This window comes from Daphnia pulicaria, chromosome 7 (genome assembly GCF_021234035.1).
Source record: "Daphnia pulicaria isolate SC F1-1A chromosome 7, SC_F0-13Bv2, whole genome shotgun sequence".
Lineage (NCBI taxonomy): Eukaryota > Metazoa > Arthropoda > Branchiopoda > Diplostraca > Daphniidae > Daphnia > Daphnia pulicaria.
In genome coordinates this window covers 5,725,659-5,743,613 of record NC_060919.1, presented here as the reverse complement: position 1 = coordinate 5,743,613, position 17,955 = coordinate 5,725,659, and the positions used below count along the sequence as shown (strand labels likewise).

General features: G+C 40.1%; 2 protein-coding genes and 2 long non-coding RNA genes across 5 annotated transcripts; 1 reads left to right on the top strand and 3 right to left on the bottom strand.

Moving 5' to 3' along the window:
* The first annotated feature begins 448 nt into the window (after positions 1 to 448).
* LOC124350309 lies at positions 449 to 2,317 on the top strand. The gene is made up of 5 exons (XR_006920715.1): positions 449 to 527; positions 591 to 844; positions 930 to 1,042; positions 1,127 to 1,399; positions 2,210 to 2,317. It is a non-coding gene; the product is annotated as an uncharacterized LOC124350309 (long non-coding RNA).
* A 481-nt stretch (positions 2,318 to 2,798) lies between these two features.
* LOC124350317 lies at positions 2,799 to 6,129 on the bottom strand. The gene is made up of 8 exons (XR_006920755.1): positions 5,894 to 6,129; positions 5,437 to 5,682; positions 5,078 to 5,278; positions 4,990 to 5,014; positions 4,614 to 4,932; positions 3,903 to 4,519; positions 3,044 to 3,764; positions 2,799 to 2,969 (listed from the first exon to the last, which is right to left on the bottom strand). It is a non-coding gene; the product is annotated as an uncharacterized LOC124350317 (long non-coding RNA).
* Positions 6,130 to 10,732: 4,603 nt separating this feature from the next.
* On the bottom strand, positions 10,733 to 14,245 carry LOC124349625 (UDP-glycosyltransferase UGT5-like). 2 transcript variants are annotated; one of them, XM_046800379.1, is made up of 6 exons: positions 14,089 to 14,245; positions 13,892 to 13,993; positions 12,396 to 12,691; positions 11,754 to 12,306; positions 11,231 to 11,682; positions 10,733 to 11,154 (listed from the first exon to the last, which is right to left on the bottom strand). In XM_046800379.1, the coding sequence occupies exons 3-6, from the start codon at positions 12,674 to 12,676 to the stop codon at positions 10,857 to 10,859; spliced, it is 1,584 nt and encodes a 527-aa protein (XP_046656335.1). In that variant the 5' UTR covers positions 12,677 to 12,691; positions 13,892 to 13,993; positions 14,089 to 14,245; the 3' UTR covers positions 10,733 to 10,856. The 2 variants fall into 2 exon arrangements, with proteins under 2 accessions (XP_046656335.1, XP_046656334.1); XM_046800378.1 differs by lacking the exon at positions 14,089 to 14,245 and having other exon boundaries at positions 13,892 to 14,082.
* A 1,536-nt stretch (positions 14,246 to 15,781) lies between these two features.
* On the bottom strand, positions 15,782 to 17,706 carry LOC124349722 (keratin-3, type I cytoskeletal 51 kDa-like). Its single transcript, XM_046800530.1, has 7 exons — positions 17,557 to 17,706; positions 16,992 to 17,480; positions 16,815 to 16,927; positions 16,605 to 16,754; positions 16,426 to 16,539; positions 16,164 to 16,356; positions 15,782 to 16,098 (listed from the first exon to the last, which is right to left on the bottom strand). The coding sequence occupies exons 1-7, from the start codon at positions 17,566 to 17,568 to the stop codon at positions 15,877 to 15,879; spliced, it is 1,293 nt and encodes a 430-aa protein (XP_046656486.1). The 5' UTR covers positions 17,569 to 17,706; the 3' UTR covers positions 15,782 to 15,876.
* Positions 17,707 to 17,955: the final 249 nt, after the last annotated feature.

Here is a 17,955-nt window from a genome sequence, read left to right as displayed (position 1 = left end):
GAACAATACACCGCATTTTTTACCTTCTCCTTCCCTATTTAAATTTTAAATGTCACGGTAATAATTTTAAATGTTGGACAAAATAAGTACCTTACAAATAGAAACTATTTAGCTTTGAATAATTTGAATAGAAAGACATAGCTTCACTATTGGATTATAGTTATACCATTTGATCTAGCTGATGTCACAAACACTCTAGGTCACACGAAAACTTCAGCTGAAATTTTCTGAAACATTAAGCCTATAGAATGCAATGAGAATCATTAGCTAAATGTTGTGTTATTTAAAGACGGTTAAACTTACCTCAAAATCCTAATCTGAATTTGTTTTGTTTAAAAAAGTATTATTTAGACGAAGCGGTCGCATTTTGAGCGCTGTTCTTTTGGTACTGGTTCTTTACTGACCGCTAGATGCCACTGACTTCAATTGATTTGTCTGCATCATGAAATGAAACATGGCGAAACAAATTGTTGCTATTGTATACTTATTTTTCTGTGATTCCGAATACTGAATTGAACTTCGTTTGTGTAGGTTTATCTTGACCTAGTTTCCTTATTTTTGTATATTACATCCATTTCTTCAAATTCTAGAAAGTCGACCGTCATTACAACAAGTTGACTTATCACTTATCAGTCAATTTCCATCCGGCCATTAGATCCTTATACTCTCAAAAGCCTGAAACTCATATTTGAAGCTCACATACAGTGGAATAAGACAAAAGTTATTACTCATGGACCATAGGATATTTTCTGAATCTTGCAAGTGTAACCTGTGTCAGAATGTTTGTCGAGTGTACAACTGTTTCTACACTATACAGCCGTTCAGAAGGCAACCCAGCTGAGAGGTATGTAGAGTTTTATTTTGCATTGATAAATTTGTGTAAATTTGTAAATAATATAGATAATTTTCCTTGTCCCATTGCTACTTAGAGTTCCAGTTTCAGTGAATGAACATGAAGTGTGTGAAGTGTATTTAGTACATTTACCAGATCTGCTTGATGAAAGTCAAATGCCTTACTGAATTCGTCACCCAAATGATAAAGGTAAACATCATTATCACCTTTTACCATGCTACTATGAGTAAATTTTGTTTAAGCTTCCTATTAATTCCCAACTCGTTTTTAAAGAACTATTTGTGACGTCCCCTGAGATCGAGAGTCGGCCGCCAGTTTCAATCTACAACGCAGTTTCTTCATGGAATCGTGAGGTCCTGGCACGGAGATCCTTGAGCCAACGCTGGCTTTTGTCCATGACAGAAAAGGGACTTCCACCAACGTTCGGATGCTTATCTTCACGACGTACGCTGCTTCTTGTGCTTCACTGTTGAATTAAATCACTTCAGTGTTCGCTTCCGTCCGCTGTGAAATACCTGCAGTCACTCGCCACGGGATTATGCCCAGGTAACCAATAATTGACTTACTTTCGTAGATTATCTGCTAATAATCTTCTTGCGTTAAACTCTGTGTATGCGTAGTAATTCCAAATCAGGCCCTTTTTTGCGCGCCCATAGACGTTTCTTTTTTCTAACGCTAGATGGCTTTTCGATAATTTTCAGCTGTCAAAACAGTCAGTTTGCACATCTCTTTAAACATTTATTAGCACTTCGGAAGTTAATGTGTGGAAATTTTTTTGTGATTACTGACGATAACTATTACCACCAACAAAGCTCACTTGTTAGATTTTTAATATTGTGTTTTTTTTTCTACTTCCGGTTTTCTCATTTCAGTCAGTAGTTCAGTATATATTCATTCCACGCACAAAAGAACCACATATTCGTGATCCTCGTCAAATGTGTGGTAAAGTTCATGTTTTTATTTGTACATACGAGTACTTCCGGTTTTAAGAATTTTCCTGAACTATAGTTCAGGAAAATTCTCGATTTCGGCAAAATTTTGGATTTCGCTTAAATCTCTTCTAATCGACCCCAAATTTCATGGAGATCACGAATATTTGGTTTAATTTGACGGCAGGTCAATAGTTAGGCGCTATCGCTTACTTCCGGTATACTTCCGGAAAATTTTATTAAAACTAGCAAGTTAGCTTTGTTCTGTATACAGTTATTAATATTGAAAACTAAATTTTAAGCAATTAAAAGTTCGCCTTTAAAGTTTTGAGCCAAAAAACTAGATCAATGTACCTTTATGTATTATGTAACTTTTATTGGCATTTCACTTAATAAGAATTGTTTTTTCTTTATTCATGTAATGCAGAGGAGACCGCGAGAAGATGGACGCCGGTAACGCCGGTAACTCCAAAATGTCAGCGCGGATCATCATTTGTTGTTGGTAATATTTGTGTTTGTGTTAGTGAACCCGTTGGCTGCCACGCCTTTGTTCTCCCCTGTGTTAGTTCCTTAGCACGGGCCGTGCTGTTCGGTCTCGTGGTTCACATGCCGCGGGGTCGGATAGTCGCACCAGCCCCAGATTCGCCGCAAGGCGCCTGTTAGGCAGTGCACCATAGGGAATTCCCCCTTGTCGATGCGGTGATGGATTCTAGAGGCGTGCATTCCATCTTCTCCTGTCACCGTGTCAGCCCGGACTTGTCAGCAATGGCAAGTCTCACCTTTTGTCATGGATCCTTCAGACATGGCGCGTAGAGTAGTAGAAGAACAACCTACGGGTTGTATGGCGTGGCAGCCAACGGGTTAACTTAAGTGTATGTATGTACTATGTAATTATGTATGTATAATATGTGTGATTGTAAAATATGGTGGAATTGTGGGTGGAGGTGGGATAATAAAGCAATTCTTTTTCATGTTTTTGTCCAAATTGTGTCTGAGTAATTTATAACAAAGTAAGGTTTAGCAGATAAAAGATTATATTTGTTACACTTTTAAGTGCTCCATTCATGCATAAATGATCAGTCACTTGGCTATTATAAGGACATTAAAAAACCTTTTTCCATCTCCCTTATCTCAAAACTTCCTGTGAAAGAGCCTATCACAACGTCTGCCATGAATTCCTTCAGAACCTAAATGTCAAGTAAACTGTTAACTCTAAAATCTTTGAGTGAACACTAAACAGTCCATCGCTTTCGTAACTTACCCTGAAAAAGAATTCCGTCCAAGCACCAGGATATGTCCTATGAAGATCGACTGCTTGGAGTAAATACTATGATGGAGCTGGACTTACTGATTGGAGTAATACTATGGTTCCTTGGTGTAGTAAACTATTGCAGCGTACGTGGTTGTGTAATATGCGGCTTCTTCGGTGTAGTACTTGAGTGCTTAGGTGTCGTAGCTAGGTTTAGCGTAGGTTGTGGTGTAGCAAACTGGAGCATCAGTGTGGTATTCCTTGTCAACTTAGTACGAAGGAGCAGCTTCTGTGTAGTAATAAGTCGGGACTGCGTAATACTTGGCCGCCTCAGTTGTGGTTGTGTAGATCGGGGCAGAGTAGTACTTCGGCGATTCGGTGTAGTATTCGACAGTTTTGGTGGAGTAATTAGCTGAAGCCTCGGTGTAGTAGCTGGAAACGGAGTAGTACTTAGGCCCCGGTGTTGTAGGATGAGACGTTCGTTTTCGTGTAGTACTCCGGTACCTTGATGGTGTAGTAGCTCGGGGCAGCTTAAGTTGTGGTATTATACTCCAGTGCCTTAGTGGTGTAGTACTTGGGTGCCTCGGTGGTGCAGTAACTGGTCTTTGCATAAGTTGTTGTCGTGAAGTAAGGCGGCGGCGTTGTGGTTTGGTATCCGCCATACCAAGGAGACATCGGTGCACCAGTGGTCGACCCAGCCATCAACGATACAACACCCAACAGCAGCACGACACTTTAGTTTAAACAATCAATACATTTAAACATTATTATTCAATAATAAGTAATAACTGGAACATGAACAAACAGAAAACAGTAAGTTGATACAAAACTCAATGAAAATAACAAAACAAAAAAGAAACAGAATATCTACCCATAATTGCGATTTGGTTACACGATGAGGAATGCAGTTGGTGACAGATGCTGAACACACTGCAGATGTTGAAGTGTCGGAGATACTCACTCTACTGATTTCGATATTCGATCGCCTTTTCTCTCTCCTTATCTTCTTTTCTTTAGATGACTCATTTTACGCAGAGTAATACTTCGGGGCGTCGGTGTAGTAGCTCGGGGCAGCGTAGGTTGTGGTGTAGTAGTTGGGCGGCTTCGCGGGGCAAGCGGTGTTGTTGTATTAGGGGACTTGGTGTAGTAGGCAGGGGCAGCATACGTAGTCGTGTATTATTGGTGTAGGGGGGGGGGGGGGGGGCATCTTGGGAGCATCGGTGTAGTACTCCGGCTCTTTGGTGATGTAGCTAGGGGCAGATTTATACTTCGGGGTTTCGGTGTAGTAGCTCGGGACATCATAAGTTGTGGTGTAATACTCTGGAGCCTTAGTGGTGTTGCAACTGGTCTTTGCGAAAGTTGTTGTCGTGTAGTAAGGCGGCGGCGTTGCGGTTTGGTATCCGCCATACCCAGGAGACATCGATACACGAGTGGCCGACCCAGCCATCAACGATACAACACCCAACAGCAGCACGACGCCATAGTTTACTAGACAATACATAATTTGAACATTAATGTGCAATAATGACTGGCATGTTAACAAATAGAAAGTGAATTCACAACTCCATATAATAATGTTTACCCATGATTTAAAACTAGTAATGTGACGAAGAATGCAGTTTGTGAAAAATTGCACTGCAGTTGCTGTTGCCACGTCGGAGATGCTCACTCGACTGATTACTTTCGCCTTTTCTCAATCTTTTTATACGATTTTTTTATCACCCTCACCTCTTAAGCCTTGCGGCTGTTCTACCTTCTTGATAATGATACAAAAAGTCCCGTTCTCACCCAGCCTCTACACCACTGCATGCCACGTTTTTCGTAATGATCTCCATGACCTTCGATTGAAGGAAATGGAAACTAACCTTTCCTTCTGCAGGTAGACGTTGCTGGGGATGGGTCTACAAACACCAATATCAAAATGAATACCTAATGGCTAAGCCTTGCAGCTATTGTACCTGCTACAAGCAGCAATTGTTTTGCCTAAATATAACCAATTATTAGCCGATTCTAATGAAAAAGGGCAGTTGAAGTGATTGTATGCACCTTATGATCATTCCTCAACTGTATGGGGCTTTTCAAATTCCTTCTTGGCCCCAACAGTTCATTTGATGGGGGCTCGAGTAGTGTCTTTTGTCCATGACAAGAGTTCATCACCAAAGCCAATTACTTTCCAGTTGCAGATTTTTTTTACATAGATGCGTTTGAACCAGCATTCACGCCCATGTCGGTAGTGACCCAAAGATTCTAAAGGTTGAAAAGAGAAATAAAGAATTTTGTTAAAATATCCATAGAAAGTTATTATACTAATAAAACACACAATTACAAGTAGCTAGACTTATTCAATAATTTTGTTGTTCAAATTGTAAGAGATTTACTGTAGAAGATGTTGAATGAAAAGTTACCAATTTAAACTTTTTTCTCTGTTGAACCTTGAACACATTCGAAAACTGGATTGTCATTTGACGATTCCACCCTTTTTTACACCAATTTTGATATTCTTCTCACTGGCTTTTCTTTGCACTGATAGTTTGTTGTCCCATCACAATCAACATCAATCCATGTAGAATGGATATTGGAATTCTTCAAATTTCAGACAAAAATTGTGTCTGGCAGTACACATCTAGGTAGGTGTTGTTGACTTGCTGTCACTGAATGTTAAAGTTTACTTCATTAAGTACTTGTTAATAATCACTTTATTCTTCAAGAGCAGAGGTAACTTCAACAGTCACATTGTACATGAAAAGCTTAGGCCTGCTGCTGTTGGCATTGGAGCTATTCGTGGGGTGACCTTGACCACGCAGAACAAGTCCCAAATTCTTTTCTAGGAAGGAGATTGAAAAATCAAAACAATCGCCTCACCTCACTTCTTGAATCAATCTGATCTGAACACGTGTGCTGTTCCAACGTTTCCTTGATTTGACTTGGAACACTTTGTTTCAACCACGTCACACTCACACGTGAGTAACATAAGTAAAGCAATTGAGAAACAACAGCAAACTTGACGACTCACTACAATTAAACGATTCAATCAAACTCTGCAAAATTATGACGATTATAGCGGTATAGCCTCACCATCTACTGCAGACGAACTACCGTGGAGAAGCGGTGTTGCCCTTTTACGTAGCTCAGTAAAATGTTGTGACTTGCCTCTAGTTACTATTCACGCAAGAAGATGGCGTTTCATGCAACACTACAAGAAGCACAACTTCTGAATCCTCCGGGTCTCCGGTTAGGCGGTTATAATAAGGAAAAACGGTCTCTTAAGATTAAAAAAAAAAAACGCACAAAACCCAAGCCGTTGCGGATCCATTACGACATGAACACTGTCACTGTCAGCAGTGTCAGCAGTTGTCAAGAGGGACTTTGAACGGTACATTTATTTACTTTTCTGCAAAGTTGCATAACATTAGTCACTTATCATTGCATAACAAGAGTCCCTAGACCACGTCCACATCTTGTTATATTTGGCGATAGAATTATTTTTGCTCGAATGCGTCTACGTGTGTCCCAAATTCAAATGTCGTCGCCTCGGTCTTTAACGCCAATGTCTGACTATGTTGAACGTCCCGTCCCTTGCACCACCAACAATCCTCCTCTGCCAATAAAATTCGCATCGCCAATTGCTCAACAATTCCAAATTTGTCGTCCGTGTTGTCCTGCATCAAAATTGGAATAGGACGACAAAGTATATAACGAACGACGAGTCACCATAACAAAGATAATAATATGCCAACGCCATTTTGAATAAATTTCAAAATCGAGATTTCAAGTTGTCATTGCCAAACTTTGTTGATAGCTCTACACGTGCACACAACCTAGAGAGGGATGATTTTCAGGACATGTTTCCTGATGGAATGCTACGTGGTGTGCCAATCACGTCTGCAACATCGCATGCCTGAAATGGTAGAGAAAACAGCACCATGCATATAATTACGTGCATTACAAAATTGGGCGAGGGAAATTGGATTGTTTTTATTGCTTCGCCAGATGCCTATATTCCACTCGTTTTTTTACGACGGAAGTGTCTGAAGCCGCAAATCATCATACTACTTATTTTTAAGAAACAAGTCTTGTACTTTTCAACCGGTTTACGACCGTAAATTTGATCAAAAATTCCCAGTACTTGAAGTAATAAGGAAAATAGGCAGCTATCTATGGTGTGGAATGTCGACATTTCAGCAAAGAATAATTAGAAGATCATTAATCTAAATGCAATATAGAATGCACTACTTAATTAATGATCTACGCAGTCCTGTAAAATGCAGCATATCGTTATTAAATGGGGGACAGTTTTGAGCTCAAAATAATTCCACAATAGTATCTCGAAATTTCTTTTTGAAAAGGAACATAAGCCAGTCCAAAATGGAGTTTTCATTTTAATAGTCAAAGAGTCTCTTTTATTGCGCTATAGAGTGCCTTAAGGGACATTACCTGCAGGCAACTGATACATTAACTATGATGTAAAAAAGGCGTGTCAATAATTGAATGATGTTTCACAGCGCACACCCACGAACATGATGAATAAAAAAACAACATGAAACAGCCAGTGATCAATCCATCTCTATTACGATAATTATCCAAGTTGCTGCCGGTGGTAGTGCTGTCTCGTGTGCTTCCTGCTCTCTACAATCTATTTTCTCGTCCATGATGGATATGTGCCTTGGTGTGTTTGTTGGATGACGTTGTCTTTCTTATTCACTCTCTATCCCCCGGGAAATTGGATAATTATGGGTACAGTTCGTTATACAATAGATATATAGTTACACTATATGGCTTTTCACGTAGGCCTATACATGTGACCCAATAGCCTACTTTCCACGTTGTGACGCATCTTGACTGGAACGGATACGGCTTTAGGCTTGACGATCCCTCGACGTGTCATGTCTTTGAGTCCCTTCACGGTGATTGGCAATAAATATAGTATAGTGTATACAAGTTTTCTTCGACTTCCTCTTTTTCCATGTATAGACGTGTGTTGATGCGATGATGCGCGACAACTTTTGTGTTGAAAACCTTCCAAAAGTTATCCGTACCGAACGATTCTACATCGACTGTTTCATCCGGAAATTGCATTTTGAGTTCGCTTTCGTCTGTAGGCTATGTGACGAACTGGGTTTTTGTTAATCTTTGCGCAATCTGCAGCTTAAGGCGCTACGTATACTTATATAGCTTTGAAGCAATTACAATTATAATAAGCTGTGTACGTGCCGTGGAACCAAACTGAATCCATACAAATAGTCAAATACTTGAAAAATATTTTCGCGCTGCGACTCGCTCTAACACAGAAATTTATTAGCATATTAGAAAAGACTGTGAGACTGTCCTTGACCCTAAGACTAGGTTTCCTACTAGCTATATGCATGCAAGAGTGACTTGATCATAATTTATTCTTGAATATTAAACGGTCACGGTTGCATGTTGTCGGATGACGTAGCAATTCTGGATACATCCGGAAAAGTGCATAAAATGTAGCAACATCAGAGTTTGATGTTATTTCTCGTTTTGATAATAATTTAATAAAGCTGAATATAACAAGGAGTGGTAACCAGAATAAACTGCTTTTCTGCACAACAAAATAACTCGCATATTGCTATAACGGCAGAAATTTTCATCTTCGAATTCCAATTCCATCAACTCGACATTTGGGAGATTGTCAACCACGCCCGACTTATTGTTCAAGGCTTCTGGTGAATAAAGTCGCACCCGTAAATATATTAGCAGAGAACCCTTCAAGCTAAATCTCCGCACTCTCGAGCAAAAATCTCGCAAGCCGATTAAGAAAATAAAAGCACAAGTCTGCCATCTGGGAAACATGTTCATCGAATCTCCCACGACCACGAAAAATAAATAATCTCATCATTTACCGGTCCGAAAAAGAATTCCAAACATTCACGCCCAATTCCCAAAATTCAGACTCTTTCAAGCTGTGATATCCTCACCTTCTAGCCCCTCAAATACCTTCGACATTTCTCCAATCAAAAAAGTGTCCAATTTACATTGAAGCGGAAATGACGCCAAGGAAAAGGCGCGTGCCTCTACAGCATTTGTTGCGTCACACAATATAGTATAGTAGCTATTGTTTCAAATGTAAAAAAAGCCTATATGGTCGAACGAATGCGTGACCTCAATAGCAAGTTCCGTATGCATACCTCCTCGTACGGTCGCATCATTTTGTGCCACACAGCCCAAATTTGGTTGGTGGCTTTACCTTTGGAATTCCCACGAGCCTATACACAAAGTGACTTTGCCTCAAGAGAAAGCAAACAACCCATACAATCGATTCACCATAGCGCGTTTCTTATTTACGCTCGACCGCTGTCGTATTAACTTTCGCGATTTATTTAGCCATTATTTTTAAATCAAACCAACTTAAAACATTTCGATACCGGCAGAAAATTAATCAAAGAAATTAAAAAGTTCAACTCTTTTTTTAAATGTATCGACAACTTGGCTATACACGCAGGGAAAAAAATTCCACTTATTAAAAAAAAATGTTTCAGTAGCTCCAGAGTGGGAGGTCCTTAAAGTTCGTTGCTCCTCAAAATGAGTCTCGGAAAGAAACAATACATGGAGCATCAGCTTCCCAAATCTTTGTTAGTTCAACGGCCCCCAGGACATTTCCCATTCTGCACATATGCCCAAACTTTAGTTAACAACCCTCTGAAGAAAACTCCCAGACTACAAATAAAAATGAAATCGCTATGACAGTCTGCTTTTTTAAAAAACAAAACAATAAAATGTAACCTGCTGAACTAAGAATAATATGCAGGGAAAACTTGGTGAACTCGGTGATTCTGTAAAAATAAAAAGAGTAAGCCTCCTCACCTTTATCGGCCCCATGGGGTCATCTAGACAAGGAAATGTTACGTATTCTAAATTTCTTTTATCAACGCATATGGGAGGATAAAGGCAAACGCCGCCTTGTGATCTACAACGGACCCTCTACTGAATAAATATACACTCGGAAAAGTATACCGACCTTCTTTCATGTGAGCTTTCTTTAAAAAAAATACGTGGACACAGCGAAAATATTCTTCTTCGCACAGGTAGTCGACCGTTTTTGAGGCGTAAAAATGAGTGTGAGAAATTCTCGTCAAGATAAACACGTCCATCATTTTATGGACATTTTTTAGCTTAGGAGTAGGGATTTTAGGATTTATTCAATGTCAGTGGGACACGCGGATTTCCTGAGGGCTCGACCAACAATTAGCGCGAATTTAACGTGGGATCAAAGTAGAAATTGTGAAAGACTTACTTTTGTTTGAACGAAGAACTTGAAACGAAAATGTCAGTTTTGTATGAATGGCTAATTTTTTTATTATTAGCCTACCAAAATCAGTCACAAAATGGTACAAAATAAGACACGATCTTTGAGCAAGACATTTTGTTTGTTTGTTTTTCACTATAACGTACCGAAACTGAAAATGATAGACAAATCAGAATTGTTGATTAAGATTACACTTGTGGTTGGCTGTCAATGAGACAGAGAAAACAGGCTAAACAGCATTCATAAAATTCTTATGAAGATGAAAATAATGCATATTGTTCTGCTGAAATATTTATACGAATTTGACTAATGTTATTATTCATCCACGTAAAAAGTGGATTTCAAAAAAAATGTTTTTAGCTAATTCGCGCTTGCTACCAACTATTGCCTTTTCTTTTAAAGCGGAATTGATTATAACAAAAGAAGCTTGATTAAAAAAAAAAAATGTTTCTATCGGTTTGATATATTGAAGTAAATGGCCCAAAACTTGGTTTGAGAACCAAATGAGTTGATTGTTAAAAAGCTGAGCTAGTTCAAGATGCAAGAGTTGTTTTTCTATTGGCTTTTCTTGACCGTGTCCACTTTGACGACATGGGGGGAGAATTTCCGAAAGGCAAAACGGACGAAACAGACAATGAGATAAATGAGCGTGAATAGTACAGCCGTGTAGATAAAAGTCACATCTATCGATTCCCGTTCGATAGGAGACAACCTACAAGCGGCCGGTCGCAGATGAGGAGCTCCCCTGTGGCGGATGACGTACTCTATGGCATGAACGGCTCGTTCCAGGGGCCGGTCCAGGTCAATTTGGTCGTGCATTAGATTAGAGAGCTTTTGGGCATTTTCTTTGTACCTAAAAACCCACATCAAAAAATGAAATAACGCTTCCAATGAATAAAAAAAGAGAATAATTTCGTGGGTGTCATTACTTTGGATTGTTCACTATTTCTGTGATGGCGTTAAAAAGAATGTCTTCCGTCAGGGTAATCCAATTCAAATAGATGGCGTATCCGTCTCTTTCAGCCTTAATGACGTAATTCACTTGGTCTCCGAAAACAGGAAACCCGATCAAAGGCACACCGTTCCAGACCGTCTCTTGATTGCTGTACAGCCCACCGTGCGTCATTAGCAACCGCATTTTCGGATGAGCCAGTAGGTCCTGGAGCGGCGGAAGCCATGTGGAGAGCTTCACATTCGGCGGGAGATCTGTCATGCCCGACTCGTCTTCCCACTTCCACAGGACGCGGAAAGGCAGGCGACTAAATGCGGAAACGAATATTCTGCGCGTCGCCTCCGGCATGCTGGCTCCTCGGAGGATAGAGCCGAAACTCAGGACAATAAATCCAGCGTCGCTTGACCCGTTGACGAAACTCTCCACTTCCTACTTTCAAAATTTTATGGTAAAAGAGGTTTGTTGCTAGGGCAAGTAATAAAACAAAAAAATGCTCGAACCTGTGGTAAAGGTCTGGGCGGAACCAAATGGAGACCACCGGCTTCGACAATCAGCGCAGATTTAAAGTACTGGTAATTAATGACGGGATGCGTATTGGTGATTAAGAGACTCAGATTTCTCTCGATCTCCTTGACGGGTGAAAGTGGAACTGTGGAATTGATCCAGGCTTCCGCCGCCACCTGATCCACTCTCGGCAGAATGAACCAATTCCGGTAGTAGATGACCATGACGTTGAGGAAAACGTTGACGATGCGCTGCGGCAAGTTCATTTCTTCGGTGAAATCCGTGCAGAGAGCGGGAAACTGTTGGAAGGACAAGGGGGAGCAGGTGTAGTCCAACATCCACGGCAGCGGAGGCAGAGCGCTCAGGTAGATGAAAGGGGCCTGGAAGTGTTGCACCAGCGGCAGCATACAGTCGTTCATGAAAGCTTCGATAACGATCAAATCAAAATGCTCTCGGCTGGCAATCAGTTGATGAAACACCGGCTCTCTGTAAACAGCTTTGCAGACGTTGGACAGCCGATCCGGCAGCGTCAGCATCAGGGCGATGGGACTGGAAAAAACCCCGGGCGAGATAATAATAATAAAAAGTAAATAAATATTTATAAAAGTTGGTAAAGATTAGGAAATTATTCATTTAACTTGTTGCTGTTGAAACCGATTTCGTGTCGGCTGTTCATTTTCTGCAGCGAGGCCGAATGCAGGTGAGTTACATTGGCTATATCTTCCCTTGGCTTCAAACCGTTCCAATGAGTTATGGTATGCCCACGGCTAGCCAAGGCTTTAATGCTGTAGAAGAAGACGTGCGTATGGCTGTACGAGGTGAACGGCGATAAGAATAGAATATTCGCCGCTGAGGCCACTTCTATTATTGCCAACCCGGCAATTAACCAGAGGACACCCGGAGCCAATTTCAACTTCATTTCCCGTTCACCAACCTGAAAGTAGTAAAATAATATTCAACCGCACTAGAAAGAAAACCAATTTTACAAACACTTTTATGCATGCAATCTAAGCAATAAATCAAACACGTTTATCCTACCAGTCGCATAATAAGAGCTGAAAGTATACGGGAAAAACCAAAAAGGATAGTCGTCGTCCTCACCGACGTTGCGCAAATGGATAACGGAACAAGAGGAAAGGCGGTGAATTGTTTATGGCATCTTGTTTAATAAAGACTATGGATTAGGTTACGCCAACTCTTTTAGCAATTAACGCTAAAAACCATACGACACAAAAGTAAATAAGAAGAAATTTCCAGTTGTGAATGACACACTTTTATTTCCCAGACAGTTGACACAAGACCAACTGTGGGTTGAATCGACTATTTCTTTGTTGACGAGTCTGGACGTTCTGTTTTTCATTAGTAATTCTCTCCTAGCGCGAAAATCACGCACGACAAACGCTTGACAGAAAACAAAGAAATAGCTTGAAATTAATGTTTCCTGTACTTATTGGGTAGTTCTGGCATTCATGTCAAACGGGACATACAATAAAGAAAAGAATTAAAGAAATTTCTTTGACGTAATACCAAAAAGAAAGCTTTATAGCATTGATCAACCTTAAAAAGGACACGGATAAGCAGATGCCACACATTCAAATAGGACGACAAAATCGAGCTGGATTTTACGACTTTTTATTAGCACCTTGTTGGTGATAAATACATTGATATTGCATGGCAACTGACGAATTTCACACGGGAATATTCCTAGTCACTAAAAGTTACGCCTTCACTACTACTTACAGGTGTTGGACGATTTCATACAAGTCCCGTAATGTAAACAGGGTGTAACTAAGGCCTTCTAACAACTACAAAATAATCTGTGATTGCACTGTACTGTTTCAAGGTTTGAAAAGGTAAAAATCGCGCCAATTCTGTTATGTAAACGGGAAAAATTCTCTAGCATTGAGGTTTGGTAATAACACCTTATTTAAACGCAAAAACGCATGAGTTTGCGAACGGCCAGCACTTAATGGGTACAACAACTGCACTTTGGACCTGACCTATGTTGTTTGAGCGTATGCAATAATGCCAAGTACAGGGGCGTTTTAAACACACTGAATTACAAGTGAGGATGTCAAATTCTTTTAAACTTAATTGTTAAAAAATAAAAATATGTTTGGGATTTTTCTCTTACCTAAATGTTCACCGACGAAAATGAGAAGATGCGATGTCGAACAAAAATCCGTTGGGCGTACGATATCACTGGACCATCGGCGAGGAAACAAGTGCAAATGGCCTTAAAGATGAACGAGAAAAATAGAAGATGCGAGTCTGAGCGTACACATCCGTCAACTTCAGAGTCGAGACGCGCTTTGAAGTTTGAAGACTTACCTGGGTTCAACATCAAGATAGGTGGGTACCTACCTGGCTGCGACCTAGGGCTGCCCATACCTGTAGCCTCGGGGAAAGAGGAATTCCGTCTTCTTGGCTGACGCCTAATGAAGGAGCAGCCGGCTTTTACTGACCTACACCAGCGCGTAGCTCGACAGGATGCCTACTACTACTGAGAACATGGGAACATTTCACACTGCCCTCTAGGCAGGTGTATTCAACTTGGAGAGGGAGGGGGGAATATAAAAATTATTAAAAAATTTTTTAATTCAATCACTTCCCATTGGTCGTCCGTTGATTGAGGGTACGGTAACCTTAAACCTTCGACGGAAACTCACAAGGTTGAATGAATGTAGACATTTTCCGTTATCCGGTTATCGACTCTTCTAGCGCAGGTTGGATGACATATGGTGGACATTTACGCCCATCATTTTGAAAACTTTGTCTGGCTCCGTCTATCGTCCCATACTACATGCTCATCCTCCGTGAAGGGAGGTAACATCCATCTTGCTTTTTAATTGGCATCAAGTCACAACAACAGCTGCCTTCATTCTAACTAGCAGTTTAGAACGATAGAAAACGTTATCACGCTTTTGCCGCCAATTCAAATACGGTACAGAGACCCGCAATGTAGAAAGTACTACGGGAATTTTCCCATGCGCGTAGACGATTGTAGTAAAGTCTGCGTAAAACCAGTTTTTTTCTCTAGTATTACGAAATACAGGCATGGGAAAAAAAGAAGGAACAAAACGAGTGAATGAGCTTTGACTCCTAGACGCGTGTTGGTCGGCTAGCGCTACAACACACCCTCAAGCTTGAATATTTTTTCACGTGCCAAGGTCAAAGCATCAAAAGGAAAAGAAATGAAACACACGCGTTTTTCGAAAAAGGGCCTCCCAACGACTTCTTTTTCACCGAGCCGAGTTGCTGGATAGTTTCGAGCACACATCATACGGATAGTACAGCAAACTTATTTAAGATTATTTTTTTTTTTTTAAATGTGTTTTTAAGTATCCTTAAAAGAGACGAGTGGGGAAAAAACGTTCGTAAAAATGAAAACATTTATGGAAAGAAATCCTGACGAGAAGTACCAGGTGTTGGGCGTTTGGTCGTCATCAAAAAGATTTCAAGAAACTCCTCCATGCGCCATGATCAGACTTATTTTTAGCGAGCAAAATTTGAATTATTTTTAAAAATTTCTTCCACGTCGCAGTGCAGACAGGGTGCGTTGTCATGCAAGTTACAGCCTGTAAATTTTTCATAGGGTAGTGTGTACGCCCATGCCGTGTACAGTTAGTCGGTTACCTAAAACACCGCACTGGGTCAAGGCGTAAAGGTATCCTCTAAATCTGAATACATTTAGGGAAAAAGTCGAACCGACTTTGTTTGCTGTTCGTCACGTATGCCAAAAACATAAATTAACAAGACAAAGAAATGCTTGGGAAAATTTCGTGACTTCTACAGTTGAAAATAGTGGGTTCAACAACTTATTTTTCAATTCTACAGTCTCCATTTTTGGCAAAATGGCACCATAATTTCTAGAGCTTGTTAACTCAACCTTTTTTCCTTAACTCTTCTCCTTTTTTCCTTCGTCTTAAAATGGTAGACGCTTTTTCCTGCAAGCATTTCATCATTAAACTTAAAAGATTTGAAAATGGTACTTGCCTTTTCGGAAGATTGACCACCTTCAGTCTTGATGTTATACTCGTTGTATTTCGTTTGAGTGCTTCAAACCAACAGTTAACAACATAGAAATCTGACGATTCTGTTAACATAAACATAGTCTCTTCAATCGTCACTTTCTTCTTCCTCCTCGGCTTCCTCGTCATCGTCACTTTCTTCATCTTGGTCAGCAGCAGATTCCATGTTCGCTTCGTTGTCAGCTTTGCCATTTTCCTCCTCATCACTCTCTTCTTCATCGTCGTCCTCTTCCTCTTCTTCTTCATCGCCATTCATATCATCGTCCTCCAGTTTCAATTTTTTGCTTGGCGACTGTTTGGAATCTTTCACCTAAAAATCACAGAAACATGTAACAACATCTGGTAAAGATAACATCACTCAATACGAAAACATACCAAAGCGGCATCAACTGATTTGGCAGCAGTTTTCTGGTCTCCAGTCCAAGTTTCGCCCAACTTTGGCATGTCTGCCAACAAGCAACTGTATGCTGGGATAAGATAAACCTTTTTACCGAGGATCTTGGGACTTTTGGTTTCGCTTAGAATTGCCTTAACTCGGTCAAGGCTTCCGAAACGAAAAGAAGCATGACTAAAATTGGATTTTAAAAAATCAATTAATATTTGTTGTTGGTCTAACTTAGTAAAGACGAAATAATACCAGTAATCCGACGATGGGAACGTTGTATGGTAAAGCGTCACTGAATTAGCATCTGGGTAAAGGGAAGCCAATTCTTTAAGGGTTGCCTTTTTAGGGATGTCACGTACAACGATTCTATTAATGAAGAAATACAAAAATTAACATCGATTCACAATCCCTGAGTACAAGGTAGAAATTACTGGTTCGGTTGAATGCTAGCCTTTGCGAGGTTATTGACTTTCATTGCAGTACTCTCTCGACCGAATTTAAGATCGCCGCGATCCTTCATTCCAGGTAGTTTCTTGAGGTAGGCATTGGCTTCTTCAGCTGTTGCAAATTCTGCCATGCAACTGGAAAATTAAAAAAATTTTAAACACAACTTGTATGCAAGAAATGGTACAACAATTTACCTAGATTTATCTTTCAAAAATTCTACAGAAAGAATATTGCTATCAAGTTCCTTAACAGCATCTTCTTCTTGTTCTGAAGTAAATTGGAGGAATATCTGTCGGTTTTCTATAGACTAAATCATAACAGACAAAATCAATAAATTATCAATTCACTTAATGTCTTAACAAAGTATATACCTGGTTTCTCGCTGATTTTAGACCCATGTAATCAACTGATTCAACGTCATCATCTTTTTCTAATTCAGTTTTAGCTTTTTCAAGAGATTCAATATCTTTGAACAAAAGAAAAAAATCTTTGTTGTCTGTAGATTTTTGGAATCTAGAATGTAGTCCAGGGAATTGTTGTAGAACATCTTTGTCTGATGGAACATCTGCTGTTTTGTAAGAGATCCTTAGTTGAAGAGCATGAGCAATTTCATGGCAAACGGGGGGTCCTTCTTCGTTTGAATTTCTGCCCCTTGAGCTTCCATTGAAATCTCTGTTGCCTCCTCTAAAAGCTCCTCTCATGGAACCACGGTCACCTCCACGGAAAGATCCTCGACCACCGCGATCTCCTCGTCCACCTCGGTCACCTCCACGAAAACCACGAGAACCTCCTCGACCGCCACCTCGGTCTCCTCCAAAACCACGGCCTCGACCACGAGATCCACCTCGAGAATTTGTTACCTACAAAAAGCGGTTACGAAAAGTCATATCAAAAATCGTCTGAGCAGTTACTGAATTATAACACATTTATTCTTACCTCAAAAGCCATTTGTAATATATTGTAAAGTCAAATTGAGTGTATAAGTGAAAAATGTCGCGTGCTCACAACGTGTTCTATCGTTTTTAATGACAATTTGACTAGCAGACGACACATGAAGGCAATAATGCCAGATGAGCAAAAATGTTATCCGATTTCGAAGCTTGTCAAAAAATGTCAGATTTGAAAAGTGAAATTCACATTGAATTTTTGAAAATTCTGATTGATTAAAAAAAATAATACTCCACTGTCGAAAGTTAAGTAAACAGTAATAACTGTGATACTCCCAGTAATGAAATTTCATAAAATGTCAGCTCACAAGATCTTTTCTTGTGTCAGACTTTCTTGTAGCCTACTGAAGAACCATAAGAGGCTTGTTAAAATAATCCCACTACATCA